Source organism: Atractosteus spatula, chromosome 13, assembly GCF_055471065.1.
Source record: "Atractosteus spatula isolate fAtrSpa1 chromosome 13, fAtrSpa1.hap1, whole genome shotgun sequence".
Taxonomy (NCBI): domain Eukaryota; kingdom Metazoa; phylum Chordata; class Actinopteri; order Semionotiformes; family Lepisosteidae; genus Atractosteus; species Atractosteus spatula.
The window spans coordinates 31,192,125-31,209,160 of NC_142718.1; the positions used below are offsets into that span (position 1 = coordinate 31,192,125).

At 37.3% G+C, this 17,036-nt stretch overlaps 1 protein-coding gene across 12 annotated transcripts in view; it reads right to left on the minus strand.

The window, feature by feature from the left end:
- pkp4 (plakophilin 4) overlaps positions 1 to 17,036 on the minus strand; it is an 87,618-nt gene that overhangs the window by 49,354 nt on the left and 21,228 nt on the right. For 11 of the 12 annotated variants that reach the window (XM_088930112.1, XM_088930111.1, XM_088930119.1 and 8 more), the window contains exon 2: positions 10,680 to 10,801. In XM_088930112.1, coding sequence (XP_088786238.1) covers positions 10,680 to 10,801 — 122 coding nt within the window. Of the gene's footprint in view, positions 1 to 9,200; positions 9,530 to 10,679; positions 10,802 to 17,036 lie in introns of those variants that run through there. The other variant, XM_088930120.1, reaches the window with a different exon arrangement.

Sequence of the window (17,036 nt, forward strand, 5' to 3'; positions counted from 1 at the left end):
CATTCTGCATTCTCAAGTGTTTTTAGGCACCAACACAGAATATCCCAAACTATATTGGGGGTCAAAAAGTTTCAGAAATCTCAGAAATTGAATTGCTGGTCTCATTTTGGTTCTTGATTTTTGTATTGACTTGAATTTTTTTTTGTGTAGTTAGAAATTGCAGAATCCACAATATATATCACAAGATAGAAAAATGCAAGCATTGAAAAATATTTTTCATACTATATATTTTTTGACAGAACAGTACTGATTCTTAAATTTAGACCTGCCATTACATTTTAAATGTGTACACACTCATTTAAATCAAATTATAGCTGAGGCGTTTAGTTATATCTGCATATATAACAGACAGCACTCTTAATAGTTTCCAGGAGTTTGCAGGCACACTGTAATATCGTATGTCCTTGTATCACAGTTGAAGACATTAGCATGAGAGGAATATCAATGAAGTGTCTGAATGTAAACAGGAAGGGGTTTGTGGGCACAGTATGTTGGCTAATTGTGCCAAAATTAAAGGGAAACAGAAGAACGGCTCCGACTGCTCAACCCGGATTCATTCAGAGCCCTTGGCAGAATACGAGACATACACTAGACACTTGCGCAAATCACATTTTTCATCACAGATTGCCACAAAATGTAGGCTTTGTGGATGGGGAAAAAAAATACAGAGCACAGAAAAACTTCTAAAGCCAGGTTACTCTCTGGAATTTGTCGGCACAAGTGTTGTCTGTAACTGCTGTGGAAACAGGACAGTAAGTGTTTTGTATTATTTGGATTAACCAGCCAAAAATGAAGGACAGCTACAGGTAGTGGACAAAAACTGGAAATGCTAATAAAATGTTCCTTTACTGTCAGTAAATCGACTTCACTGTGTGGCCAGTTCAGCCTTTACGCACTGTGCCAAAGTCCAATGCTAGTCATAATTATAGGCAACCAATCCTGTCAGCATTGTTATTCATGACCCTAGGCATTCTGGGTTATTATGTACTTAAATAACAGACGAGCTACAGGTGTATGGAGGCCCTTTCTTTCAATATACCTACTGTCCCTCAGTTATCCAGGCATTTCATTTTTATCTACTACCCGTATATTTCAATTAGAAAAGCAAATGACAGACAAAAACCAAACAAAGTCCTATGTCACCGACCCGATCTTTCAGATGTCTGCTGAGCGCTGTAAGATTAAGCTGATAAAATTCAAAGAAGCTTTCCCATCTAGAAATCCTGAGATGTCAGGCCGATAACACAGTGGAGCCTGGGAAGTGATTCTGAATACTCTAGGTTTATTGCATTATGAACTGATAATCAAGTGAGGCTTGGAAAATGGCTATGTAAACAGGAAGAAATATTTGGTTGTCTGTAAATTTAGATTGTAAAAGATCTAACTGTACATAAATGTGGAGTTCTAGTACAGAACAGGGATATACAGAACCTTTTGTGATGCTCTTTATGGGTCTAAACCATCCCAAGGGAAATACCCAGAAATGTCAACTGAACCTTAGCAACTCTGCAATGTGCAGCAGAGTCAGTGATAACCCATACTTCATTGTGTTCTGTGGAATGGTTCCTGGTGTACTAAAAAATGGGTTGTATGCATTATTGAAACCACATACAAAAAAAAAACTTTTCACAAAATAATGACTCTCACAAAATAATCCAGAAATTCTCAAGAGGTTTTCTTCATTTTCAGAACACAATTGTTCAAGTGGATGTTCCCACTTGGTAACTATAATAGGTAAATCTCTTCTCCATATGTCCTTATGCCCCCATATTGCCTTTGGACTGCATTAGAAGAAAAAAAAAATCCCTCATCACTTAATCTCCCGTCCTTGATGTTAAGTGATTGATTCAAAATAGCATGTTCTTAATCCTAGACCCTACAAAATATTCTATATTCCTACAGCAGCAAAAAACTGATTATAGTAGGGACTAATAGCTGCAGGGAATCCAGGTATTGGAATATTCAGAATTCCCCCTTTAACTACTCCAATGCTGCACCACAATATGCCTCATGTCATGTTTGGCATGATCCAGCTAATGATTTCAACTTGATGAGGTAGCAAAATTAATTAAGCCATATGTTTAACTTACACAAGACAATGCGCCTGCATATTCAAACAAGTCATTACAGAAAACACACTCATGCAATCTGCTTCATTGAATGCAAAGAAAAAGTAAAACAAAAGCCGTGTAGCTGAAGGGAAATCTCGTACATTTCTGAAAAAAAGGTAAAATAGATCAAGGGCATCCATCCTGGTTTTAAGGACTTCAACGTGGACTGCAGTTCACAATGGATCATTAAAACCGTACAACAAGGAGCTGTCACTCCTGTGTTCAGTGATGTGATTAGGAGGGTATCTTGGCACATCTGTACTGAGTGGAGGAGACAAGTGATAATACATGAAAATGTTACCTAGAACACTGTAGGACTGAACCATAGCTTTGACATTTGGAAAAACTATTTGATGAGCAGTAAAAAACATTTTTGCACTGTGCAATGCAGCACTGCTTTTTTTTTATTATTATTTAAAAATATAACGTACCACAAATTGATTTTTTTAATTCTTAGTTTAGTCTTCTGTTGGGCTATCTGACACATTAGCAAAGGATTTTATTATTAAGAAACAAGCTAATTGTGGAGAGTAAAGCAAATGGATGCCGTGTTCACAGCTTGATTGCTGTGCCTTCGACGGCCTCTGTAATAGGAAAGGATGTGTGTGTTTGTCTTTGGTTTAGTGTATAAATGTGTATCCAAGGCTGTGAAAATAAAGAAGTGTATTACCACTGACACCCACGGTCTTCACAGGCTATTACACATTTAATAGTACACAGACTATTTATGATTAAGAATTCCGAATCCACACCCTGCCTGGTTCGTTTAAAATGAGATTTAAACTTCTTCATCCATATGGAGGAGTGTACAAATACAAAAAACAGCGACATGTTATATGCTGTTTAATTCCAACAGCTCTAACTGCCACTTTATTCCCTCAGCAGGAATGTAAAACATATTTACAGCTCACATGCTGTTGCAACCCAACAAATAACTTCAGGCTCCTACCAACTCACACTCCTTATGTGAAACAATACATTGCTATGAATTCATTTTTGGCCTGACACTCTTATTCAAGGTGACACACATTTTAGCCCTTTATTCAGCTGTGCAAAGGACAAATATGTAAGGTACAAGTAGGTAAAAGTTAGAAAAATCTGAAATAGGAAATTAAACTGAGTAAAAATCTGGCAGAAATTGCTACAATTGGCAGAAACAACAAACCAGAAAACTGTTACAAAGGTTGCAACTACTACTGTACAGTATATACCTTGTACACACCACAACGATGACTTTTTCTGTTTGATCTATTAACAAAGATCTCCGAGTGAAAAAACAGTAAAGGAGTCTTAAGAATACCAACACTTCTATAGGAGAACAATGAAAACATTTGGACATATGTTTCATGAAGACCAGCACAAGAATGTATAATTGTATAACACACTCTTTTCAACCTTTGGTAACACTGTTAAATCACAAAAAGAAAAAAAAAAGAAAAATTATATTAAAACTATTTAACAGGCTAATAATGAACATATTGCAATTTATTTTCACATTTTATTGACATTTTTGTTTAAATACCACAGTTGATGGTTCTCTTTTCTTTTACCATTCATTACAACAAGGTTTTTAAAAAAAACAGTCTTTTTATCACCAATGGGCCTACTGTATTATCCTTAACTACCTACAAAAATAGAACAGCAGGAGAAGTATTTCTGGTTACCTTGAGAATCCTCAATGCCAGTTTTGTATTGGAAAAAAACCTCCAGTGAAAATTCTTCCCATTTGCAAGAAGCACTAATCATCCCAGAACTATCCTAGCACGGTGTCCATCCAGTACTCTCCTTGACTGCATAACTTTCTCCATGACTGCTTCCCACATATTCCTCACGTCGATTCTTCTTATCATCGTTAAGGAAAAGCAATGTCTTCAGGTTTAATGCCAACGCCAAATTATTGTGTATCAGCCGAACACCAGGCACCAGAGTTCACCCTTCTCTCCTGTCACGTCACATTCTGAGGAGATTATCTCTTCTCCTCTGCCTGTCTCTGCAGTAACATACTCACCAACACCACATTTTCATTCGTTTCTCCAAACTGAACCTGCTTTCAATATTTTATTACCACCGATAGTCATGCTCGTGCATTCAGCACCTTCCCCTTATATCATAAGAAAAACAGAAGAAAATGTGCAAATATGGGCAGAGGGTGATAACTGAAGTCCTGTGTGAATTTCACCTAAAATACTGCAGCAGAAGCAGGCGGAATGAGTTTAACCCCATCGCTGCCTCGTACCATGCTTCTGCGTTTCTGAAGGCTTGAAAAAGAATTACTGTATATTCCTAAACCGAAGCAGAATGCTTTCAATTAACGGGCAAGGGTTTTTCAGGAGTTATTTTTCAAGATAAGCAAGAAATATTCAAACAGTGGAAAGAACTGCTGATCTACTATAACACAGCAGACCACGGAAGTACAGGGAACCAAACAGATCTTTGAAAAGAATTCTGAAGGTAACTGCTTATGTGTTCAATGGAGGATTTTTATTTTTTTCTCACAAAGTAAACCTTGAAAAGAGGGATCTAGAGCATGTACCAGCTACATGTTAAATTAACCTCCAGGACAACCTTCTTTACTCGAAGGGGGGGGGGGGGGGGGGCATGCTCTAATGCCCACACAGTAAAAGGTTAGTTAATGCAAAAGTGAAATTCCTGTGGCGTAATGGACTTTAATAAGGTAAATAAAAGAAACTCTGCTGTGAGGAATTTTCAAAAAAAGATGCTGAAGAGAAATGAGCAACTCAGCGTATTTGCTGACTAAACACTTTTTTACCAAAAAAAATACTCATTGACTTCAAAATCAAAGTCTGATTAAATAATAGCTGGAGGTAAGGAAACGAATGAAACGTTTCTATGAATTGCTTTACACAGATTATAATCTCTACCCAAATGATTCCAAAAATGATGGAAAGCTAACTGAAAATGGAAAAAAAATATTATAATAATGTTGCCGTCCTACTGTAGCAGCTGCTGAATTTCAATACAAAAACATTTTTAAATATTCACTCACATGGGTTTTATTTTACAATTGCACAACTGAAAACTGAAGCAGTAATAGCACCTTATATTAACTGTGAGAACAGCATCGAGATTTGGCAAAGTAGAACTGGCAATATCATTAAGAAGCTTATCATTTGTAAGAGTCAGGTATTCAAATGCTACAGACCACCAGATTCGTTTATCAATTGCTGTCTAATAGAATTAAATCAGAGATGAATGTATTAAAAAAGTGGACATTGTGGGAGATTTCTTTTTGTATGGACTGGAAAAAACAAAACAAAGATGTCTACCTCTTTGGTTTAGCTGCTGATATGGTTAGCAATTGCCTTCTTACAAAACTTACTAACGTTTTCAATGAAAACAAGAGTGACAAAGGCCATAAGAAAATGATTAGGAAACTGAACCTAATATGGAATTTTTTTTTTAAGTATACTCTGAAATTGTACATATCCAGTCTAAAGCAAAGGTTTATAATTGCAGAAGAGGAATGAGATGAGTTCAGGAGAACTAAAATGGGATAGGATAAATCATTACAGAATGGATTGCAACATTTTCAAAACATTGTCCTTGAAGCACAGAACAGCTTAATATCAAGAGTAAAAAAATCAAAATCTTGAAAATAGCAGCCTCGAAGGCTAAAATCAATTGAAAAAGATACTGTACATGGAGGAAAAAACACTTTAAAAAAATAATTTATAAAGAACAAAATTCAGTTAAGAACAATATTTTCAGAATTACAACACCAAAAGTACAGTAAAGGGTGCAAGGGAAATGGCTGATGTATTAGATATTACACAGGAAACTGACAACATGCCTTAGGCAAGGAAAAGAGAAAGTTGCATATTAAATAATAAGGCAAAAAATTTCAGAACAATTTTGACAGAAATCAAAGAACTGGCTGATTATATTTAATGCAGAGAAGTGCGGGTTACAGAAACTACAGATTTTAAAGTCTGAGCTTGAAAAAGATTAAAAGGATTTAGGTTTTAGCCCTGACATCATTTGCCATTGCTATACAACGTGATGAAACAAAAAAGGCTAACACAGGGATATATTATAGCAAAAATCATAAAATTTAAAACAAGATATGTTATAAGAAAACTGAGGAAATACTCCATTTTGAACATTGTGGACAGATATTCTAATTTAACACAATAAAAGAACTAAAATCTTTGACAGTCAATCAAAAGGATTTCTTTAGAATCAACAGTGAAATCTATGTGCACTCAATTCCATTGTATTGTATCAAGAAAGTCTTAGTGCACAAAGGGTTAAGAAAGCCTGGAAGAATCTATTTAGCCATGCTATTGAAGCCAATACCCACACTTTTTCCAAAAAATGGCTGGATGAGATTCTTGGATCAATTAGTTACTAGTAATTAAAAGAGCTAGAGGGGTTACAAATGAAAATATGACATTGGACTCTCCCTATGTGCAACTGATCCTGTAAATCCGAATATACCCCTTCTTAGGGGGAATAAAGGTTATGGTATAAGAGGTGGAAATTGAGAGACCAAATGCATTCTTACATTTGTCTATTCCACACAGGCAGTCCTCCTGTTTGTATGTTTTTCAAGTTCTTTGCAGGGCTCTGGTGACCAAAACCACATGAGATAAAATTGAGGTTCTTTGAGGCTGCCAGTCAGCTTATATAGTGTATTCATTCTTCTTTTTTTGTGCAAAGTCTGGCAGTACTATTGTGATAAAACCCCAGTGTCACACCTGCCTTGTAATGGCCAGCTGAAGGGTTAAACACATGAAGTACGGCTTTTCCACTCCTGCTGGCTACAATATTTGCTCAGGAGCTCAGTTAATTTACAGTGCATATTAATTTTAATTTGCTAGCATCATGGTGTGTTTAATCAACTATGACTGAACCTTAATTCTTTAAACATCAAATATAATAGATGAATATGTACACATACATGTACCCCCTACTCTCCACCCTCCCAAATATACAGTACACACACACATTTTTGGCTTTTGTAACAAAAAAATTGTAACTCAAAATATAACAAAGGATCTCTTCCTTTTCCGTTACAAATTTATACTTTCATATACTTAGGACACAAACATTTTCTGTAAAACATCCTGAGCAGCTACAGCAGCTACTGACAAGATATGAATCTTGGAACAACAGGGCTTTTTATTTTCAGGGCCTTCATGGGCACCAATTATAGGCAAGAACTTCTAATTACAGCTTTGAGGGACCTTGTTTCTGAAGGCTCCTTGACAACAGTTTCTGCTTATTCTGAATCAGGACTGGGTGGACACAGGGAAACGACAAGAAACAAGGTGCACAAATGATTGATAAAACAGGCCACAGATGTCTGACCTTAAGAAACCACTAGAAGGATGTTCTATTCTTCCTTAATATGCTTTTAACAGACATGACAGAACTGGAAAAGCACGTTTTCAGCTGAAAGAAGGACATGACTGTTAACTGAAGTCAAAGAGCAAAGCTCATAGCTCTGCTAACCAAGCCATCAATTAGCCTCATGCATTTGGTTTTATTTAACTGTCATGCACATAAACACAAAGGCTTCGATGTTGGGTTTGTAACTACAACAGCTACTTTTCCAAGGACTTAAAAAATAGGTACATATATTTCAAACCAGCATAAAATTTAAACTTCAGTAGGTTAAGAACAAAGTTTAAAGAAGTGCAATAGAAGTACACATTTCTTTTTCCTGTAGGCTTGACAAGAAGTTATATGGTAGAATTTAATCAAAGCAGAACTCTTCGGGGAACCATTTCTCACAGTTGTGAGGGAGGGATCACTTAAAATTCTTCACCTAGCCAGGTCCACCTACAGTAGCTGAGACATCCTGCCAGCTGCCTTTACGAAATTACACGCAACACACAGCTGCTTGTGTGAGCCACTCTAAACTGTGACAAAAGAAAAAGTGCTGAAACCTGCTCTTTCGCGGAGCAGTCCCCCTTTGAGTTAGGGAGAACAAAGGATTTAAGAACACTAGAGGTGTGACCCAACTAAAAACCAGCCACTTACTAGAAGACTGGCAATACTGAACAGCAATAAATGCGGTTTTACAGTAATAATACTCCCCTCCGATTACCAACATTTTCTTTGTTAAAAGCAATTTTATAGAAGAAGGTGGAAGTTCCTTAGCTGCAAACTGAGTTTAGAAAACTGCAGCTTTTACATTTGTTCAGAGTTTTATACTGCAAAACAATGGTTTAACACCTCTTTTCTAAAACATTTTCTTAATGATCTTAAATATGCAGTATAATTATTTTATAGCTCTATCTAGCTTTACTAAATGATCATGATCAGGGACAGTGCTATTAGAATTGTAGGATAAAAACCCTGCTGCAGTCCAGCTGTTTGCCATGAAAGTAATGATTTTTTATTATTGTTGAAACAAGAAAGAAGACTCTATTGATGCATGCACATAGCAAAATACCATATACTAAGAAAAAATATAAAATCAGCACTTTGACCCTAACTGGCATTTTCCCTATTGCAAGCTTTCAGATTTTTTTTTATTTCAGTAGAGGGTAAATTTCAATTTTAGAATAATGTTACACAAAAAAACTAGAAAATGTTCTGGTCAACAAAAGAAATGTAATAGGAAAATAAGGTAAGAAGCAGAGTAAAATACCAAATTATTCTGAATCTTGTCATGGGACAGGAGAGGAAACAAATTCAGCAGGCTAGCATAAAAGTTAGAACACCTCACTTTCACTTCTGTCTTATTAATGTGCTTTATCAACATGTAGCACAAAAGATCTGCAACTATGCCCTGAACTAAGCAGCAATATATAGATAGTTGTCAATAAAGTATAATATTTTCAGGCATAACACAAGCTGCCTTTTTAAATGTATTACTTGTACTACTAGTCTTTGTACTTACTAAAAATAAAAAATTTGTAAGATGGTTAGTATATATACAAAAATCAAGTTAAATGGACCAGAAAATATATATTGTGAAAGACGTTATGTTAATACCCAACATGAGATAATGTTCAGTTTGGAATTTTCAAGAGTCAGAACTGAATAATGTTCATATGAATAATATTCATGGTCCTCGTGCACTTTTAAAAATGATTAACTCACTTCAAAAGTACTCACCACCTCAGCGCACATTATAAATCCATGTCCCTCAGGCTAGTATATTTAGACTCGCAAGATCCTTCGAATGCGTGTCTTTTTACAATTGCAGGAAAGCTTCTGGAAAAAAACACTCCTACAGAAAAGCAGGCGACCTTCATGTTGCACCCCGTTTCCTCCAGTCTTTCCAAATTCAAGAATTTATCCATAAACCAAAACTCATTTACAGTCTCAAAAACAACAATTCACTATCATGCATTACGCTGCTTCTTCATTTAGGAGATTTAACTGTGGAGCCCTCCACAGCTAAACACAAAGCCTGGTGAAAACTTGTGGCATATAATTCCATAAAGGGAAGTTACATCAACAGGTGTTCTCCAGTGGAACACACTTCCTGTTGACGTGAGTAAACAATAGATGTTGGGGCATTCCAAGTCATGGCAAACAGCCATACAGGAAGGGAGTTGCTGCCGAACTAAGGACATGACACTCTCACACTTTTTCTACTAAAAATTAACAATTTCAAGGTTTTAATTTGATAGTTCTTGGATAGTGCACACCCCACAACAAACAAATGCAGTACAATCCCTTTTAAGAAACAGCTTATGACAGTAGTTTTCTGTGCAATAGTACAGTATGCTAGAGTGTCTAAAAACTGAGTGTAGACCACTACCATAAAAAGTGCTAGCTCACTATTTCCCAGGGACAAATCAAAATACACAAAATCAGTCAAATAAAAACACAAACATCCAGGTTTAAAAAAAACCTTGGCCAGATTAAATTGAAACAGACCCCACCTGCTAATAGAAAATGAGAAATACAGTAATAAATGGTGGGTTTCGTCTGGGCAGAATCAATAAGCATTTGCCAAACAAAAAATTCCCCACTGAGCTTTTTTATTTTGGGATTGGCAGGTTGGTTGAGGTTTTAATTTAACACAGGCCCAGCCACTGATATAAAAACCAAACCAACATCAGAAATGTTTCTTGCCTGGGGCCTCCTGAGTGGCTTAAAAAGAAAGCCAATCGCCCAAGCACAGGTTGAGCTCTGTAATCAAAGGTTACATCAATAGCCAACAGCTGAGCACTGCCGGGGGTAGTTGTAGTAGTTAACCAGAACTCTCTCTGTGAGGTGGTGACCCCTGCAATCTCCCCGGTGCTTGCAGGCATACTGTGGTATCGATGAGAGACAGGCCTCTCCTCCAATCAACACCGCACTTCCAGTATGGAGGCGTTTCTACCATGTTAATAAACAAGTGGCTCTAAGTTGGCTGGCTCAATACACTTCCTCAATCTCCCCGTGTGCAGTTGTGGTGTTCATAGCTGTGTGGCGAGATCTGGTAAGCACACAACTGGCTATTTCATTGTTGGGTGGGTATATAAAAAAAAGCATTCTAAAACTTAGAAAAAAATATTTCTTTCCAGACCCATACTGTACACGTTTGGGGTCAGCATCAAGACTGGTGAATTAAGACTGTATTTGGATAGTAGCTTGACATACCTGCTCTTTGACTGAAGCAAGAATGTTGGTGGCTGTGCTCTCGGACTCCATGCCTGCGTTGGAAGATCTGAGCATCAGCCCCTCCTCTGTCACTGAGGTCTGCTCAGGAGCTGGCATGCCTCCTGTAAACACAACCAGCCACAATCTGTTAACTGCAGGACTCCCTCACACACACACAAACACAGGACACCTCCAAACACACAAGTCTATCAAAAGGACATGGGGGGCAACTGCTAACTGAAACAGAAAATTTGTGGCTTTGGATTTGTTGACTTGGTAAGCTAATTTCATTTAAATATGGCTTCTGGGCTCCAACCGTTTTAAGCAATGTTGTGTGCACAGACGCATTCAGTAGAATAGACCATCTCATATCTAATCCCCAAAGTGCAGTACATTAACAGCTGCTGATAACTTCCATGTGAAAAACATTTGTAAATATTTATGCATTAGACATGGCATGCTCAAAACTAGCCAACTGTGGTAATGTACAATGATATGTTTCTTCCAAGATCTCAGGCTATGCACTCTTATAGTATGTGTTCTTACTATTCAGCAGAAAGTAATATCTGAATATCATAAATGATAAAAAGATGGATAAATGGAAACCTTTTGAATCTTCAGATAGCTGGGTGGTGATGGTGGATCAAAGCAAACCACTCACCAATATGTAAATACAGTATACAGCATACTAGAAAATCCAGAGAGCTTTATTCTGGCAGGCAAAAAAAATGTTTTGTCTCAGTATCACTTTTGAAAAGTGCAACTCCCTGAATACATCTACAATAAGACAGATTTCTTCTTTTGCAGTAGAAGCCTGCTTTGCATAAACTAGGTGCAGGAAAATGTTAGAGTCTAGGCTTTCCATTTTTAACTGGTGATCAGGGGGCAAATTGTCTCCTGCTGACCCATCTGAATCTGCAGCCCATTACAATGCTGTCCAATTCCCTGTCCCTCCACCCCCAGCAGGTCTTCCATTGGGCTACCCACATTTTAGTCTTCATAGTTTCATCATCCTGACACTCGTTTCATATCCTTTCTTCCAACAACCATAAACCTGTCATGCTTGCCAAACTATATCCTTTTTTGGAACAAGTAATAGGTTTATTCCATGCTGAAAAAAAGAAGAAAGAGAACACAACGTTTCGGCCGTGGAGCCTTCTTCAGGTGTGAGGGTCACACGCTCACACCTGAAGAAGGCTCCACGGCCGAAACGTTGTGTTCTCTTTCTTCTTTTTTTCAGCATGGAATAAACCTATTACTTGTTCCTTTGCAGCCTACGCATGCTGACGCAGCTACCCACCTGAACTACTATATCCTTTTTTTATTGGTGTTTGACTGTTATTTTCATACAAAACACATTAAAATCTGTTAGTCCATAAAGGAAAAGGCAGGAAGACTGAGTAAAAGCAAAAGCAAATTTATATTTGAAATTCAACGCAGCTTTCACTTCTTTATCCTAAGTGAACTTTTATTCGCAGAATATTTTAACATCCGGCTAGTGCATTTCTTAATCCTGTAAAACAATGTTCTCTGTATATCAGCAGTAAAGAATAATGGAAGCCAACAGTCGTACAGAGGGACAAGTCAGCCCAATCAAACTCTCTGTGGGATCAGAAATGTTATGCGGATTTGCAATACATTCAACACTTAAAGTGACCCAGTATCATCAGAGGTTTCAAAATTGCACACAAGCTATAGATTTGCAAGACGTCAGATCTGCAATAGAATAGGTGCCCCCACAAAGCAGTACCAGTATGCAACATTGCCTTTAGCCAGGAAACTTGAAACACACTCAATTGTGTATACTGTAATATACATAGGACTCTTCAATTTTGGCATTTATTCTCAGTTGTGTGACATCCATTTAAACTCACCATCAACCAATTCTGTTCCCCAGTAAACCCTGCTAATTATGAAATGAGACAAGCTGCTCTTCACTTCGCATCACAGCCTCTGAGTGTTTTGCCTAATCAATCCCTCAAGCAGAGTTTACAGGTGATGCTGATCGCTGATTCAAGAGCCCCATTAATTCGCATCTCGGTCCCGTGGTCTCATACTTTAGCTCAGATGTATTTTTATTTTCATATTTTCATATAGTTTTCAGTTTCTAAACTCAGAGGGCAATTAATACTTCTCACTACATTAGGATCTCACAAAAAAAACTGTCAGCTAATTACAGTTTGAAGGGAGGGTGGTAGTTAGAAAATAAAAAAAACAAAGCTTTACGTTTTCAGATAACATGTCTTATAGAAACTACAGTTTTTGTAAGGTAATGTTTTACTAACAAAAAATGAGTGGGAAGAAATCAAAAGATTTGAGGAAGTAAAAACGACTAGGGTACAACAACTTACAAAATACTTCAACCTGAAGAGCATTAGTACAGAAAACCCATTAGGGTGTTACAATTGTTAGTCTTCTACTTTTTCCTGTCAGACTAGTTATTAGTTGCAGTACACACTCCGCTACTCAAAGGGAATGCAACTTTTAGGAATCTTGTGACTTGACAGATAGCTATTTAAAAAGCTATTTAAAATGAAAATCATGCACTTAGACTCCAATCTTGGTGTACTTTAGCAACCTTTTCACTTGTTATTACCATGTAACATTGAGTAACATTTGGGGCGGAGTGGTAGCTCTGTGGCTAAGGATCTGCGCCTGTGCCTGGAAGGTTGCCGGTTCAAATCCTGCAGCCGGCAGAGGAATCCTACTCCGTTGGGCCCCTGAGCAAGGCCCTTAACCCCAACTGCTCCAGGGGCGCTGTACAATGGCTGACCCTGCGCTCTGACCCCAAGCTTCTCTACCTGTCTGTGTGTCTGTGTCTCATGGAGAAAAGCTGGGGTATGCGAAAAGACGAATTCCTAATGCAAGAAATTGTATAAGGCTAATAAAGAAACATTATCATTATTATCATTATCACATTCATAAACAAAAGAAATGCTTCTTCCACAAGCCTATTGATAATCCTGAAAAATTAAACCTCCAATGAATTAGTAGTGTTAAGAATTATAATTAAGAACATATCCCTTTCAATTAGGATATTTTTGTACCCTGGCCAGAAAACACAGAACAACGCACAGCTGTCACAAAACAAAATGTCATACTACTAAGCATCAGCTTTGTCATGAAAACCTAGGACCAGTTTTCTTTCATTTACAACAAAATGAAACAAAGTCCTGTTTCCATAAATAATGCCTGCTCTTTCACAATCACGCCTCTGCCCGTCTCCAGTAACTACAGAGCCATATTTTGTTACGAGAAAGAAATCATACCTGTAAATTCTTACAGTCCACCTCTGTACCATATTGTTTGAAAGCAACTTCCTCAAAAATAAGCCGTTATGTTATTTAAATATATGTGATTTTATAGAAAATTATCTTCAGTGGAAGAGAAAACCCTGGACTTTCAAGTCTTTGAGAAGCTTTTAGGCTCTAAAAAACCAAGAGTGTACTAGAAAGAGGACTGCACTGCTCTTTCTACAACCAGTTTTACTTACCAACCAAATATATTTTCACTAGCTGATTAACAGTCTATCACTGTACACAATCATTCATACCTCACTTTAGCCCTTGATTCTCAGTCCATGTTATAGTGCAGATGTCTTTTCAAATGTTTTCAAATGAGCAGCACGGCAGTTACAAAGGTAACCTGGCTAGTTCTTCAAGTTTTGCTTCTTTCTTAAAAACAAATTAACTGTCCTGGTTTTGCAAGAAGGCCGAGTGCTCTGAAGTCTTGCGTCTCCAGACAAACTTAGAACCATTAAGCACCTGTGATGCAATTAAAAGATGTCAAATACAATCAGTGTTGTGTGTAGGCAGTAAGTAGTGTCTACTAGGTAATACTTAAGGACATATTAGTGGTACAAAAGAAGAATGTGAAAGCCTTTTAACCTTCTTTTGACTAGTAAAAAAACACAAAAAATAAAAATTTAAAGTTTTAGGCGATTTGAGGCAGGGTCCACACCTGGCAAATAACAGGTAACAAACTGCAGAGTTTTACAGAGACCAAAAACTATAAATACACGGTGGGAAACTGTGAGCTTGAACTTCACCAATGAAAAAGACTTAGAAGCATTCATGTTGACATTTTCATTTCCTAGACAGTGAAGTGAAGTAATAAAAAATTGTTTAACAGTGTGAAATTTAAACCAAGGGATGTTGTACTATAACTGCATAATGCAATGCACAAGCTGTGAGTTCCTTCCATGGATGAATAATGCAGAATAAGCATAATGTGGTCAGCACCGACATCCAACCTGGGCTCCATTTTATGCTCAAACGACACTTTGTTTTCACCAATATGTGGCAAGCTCTGTGTATTAATCTCACTCTCTCCATCTCCACTGATTCATTATTTACTGCGCATTTTTAATGTATACTATATTTGATATTTAATCAATCTAATCTTATTTATAAATGTCATGAATGGTAATACTGCACACAGTCATGCAATGACTAAGAAAGGATTACTTCCGACTTGCGTAAAAATCGGGTTATGTGAAGGCTTGCTTGACAGAACTTGTACGCAAGTCTGGAAATGGGCGGATCCATAATCCTCAGGGGCTTTGACAAAGTCAATCTTTAGGATATCTTTGGAATTGGCAGTTAAACACAAGCCAGAAGACACAAATGGAAATGAAGAGAAAGTGGCCTGCTATACGAGACATGTCCAGCGATCCAATTGTAGAACATCAAAAGACAACGTGGAAGCCTTTTGTGTTTTTAAAGCCATATATTTTAAACAGCAGGTTGAGTTGAATGCACAGTATTCTGTATTTTGTAGGGATCAAATAATAAATGGGATTTAATTTTTTTTCTTGCTTTTAGCCAGTTCTAAAAAAAAAACACTGCTGTGCTACTCCAACTCTGGCAGTCCATTTGCAGCTAACCAAGCTGTCTTGGCACATTACAGAATTCAAATCCAAATCCTCTTTACAAGTCATTTAATATCCCCCCACCTCCTCTGGTTTTGCCAAGAAACAGCTGTGTTTTAACCCGCCTGCAGTTGGTCCACCCTGCCTCTCATCATGAGGTCAGATGACTTCATCCCTCAGCTTCTCTCTGGCTTCACTTGCAATAAGCCCCATCCATTACAGCCCCACATCTACAATGGGACACAGTGTTTAAGAACCATTTACTATTTTCTTTCAATATAACATGCATCACCGAAATGAACTGAGCCACGCACTCCCTTGCAAGATCTTGTTGACCACAGCTGACAAATATCATGAATCTCTACAGCACAGAGGTATACAGGATAATTTTGCCTCACTCCCCACACTTGACACATTGCTTTAATGAGCGATTTGTTATCCATAAAACACAAGCTTCCCTGAATTATCAGCGCTGAACACACAGCATTAGAAAGCAAGGCGAGGGTTAAACACACTGAATCCTTCTGCAAGTGGAATAGAATTACTTGCTTACGTCAAGTGGTCTACAGTACATGTCCTGACATGACAAACTTCTACAGCGAATTCCCCATTAACAAGGTTAACAGGAGGGATTTAATCCCTATTTCCTACTATCAACATTAAAAACATTATTCTGTAGCTACTGAAGCCACTCAAAAGGACAAAAGTACAAGGCATTAAGTGTTATTATGAAAAAAACGGCATACTAGTGAAAAGATTAATTGTTTTGAAAGGAAATCTGTAACGGAGTTAGATAAACCATTTATCAGATAAAAGTGTTACAGAAAAGAATGGCATTCATTCATTAATATTTAGTCGGCGCTGATGCAAGAGGGACATAAAACTACAAGTTAATGAAGCTTAAGACAAGAAAAAAAGCTGACCTGCCTTGGGTATAAAAATCTGGCAGTAGCACTTTACAGATGCACTAACAGTATCAGGGCAAAGTTTCCAGTGTGTACAATACAATAGCTTTCCTGAAGACAGGCAAATAACTAACTAAATCAGACATTTAGCCCATGTGCCATTCATAAATTGCAAACAAGGCTTGGATGGCTAATTCCAGGCAGAAACACTCAAAATTCTGAGTTTATCACAACAATGTGGAGGCAGAGTTCACCTTCTAATTTAATTTGGGCTTAGGTTAAAAGAATGTCTAACAAGATAAATCTTGATAGCACTATCATGTCTGACTTCAGTTAGGAGAAAAATAAGATAATCTATAGCCTTTATTTTGCGTCTAGTGCAACAACAAAATAATCGTGAACTGGAGAGAGATCAGATATAGTTTTATGTGCAATTCATCTGACAACCACTACTGTAACTCAGGGCATATTCACTACTGTAACTTAGAAGATTTTTAAAACAATAAAAATCTTATCTTGGAGAATTAACAAGATACAGACCAAACTGTTGTAGGTTTTTGTTGTTATATAGTAACCCCATAG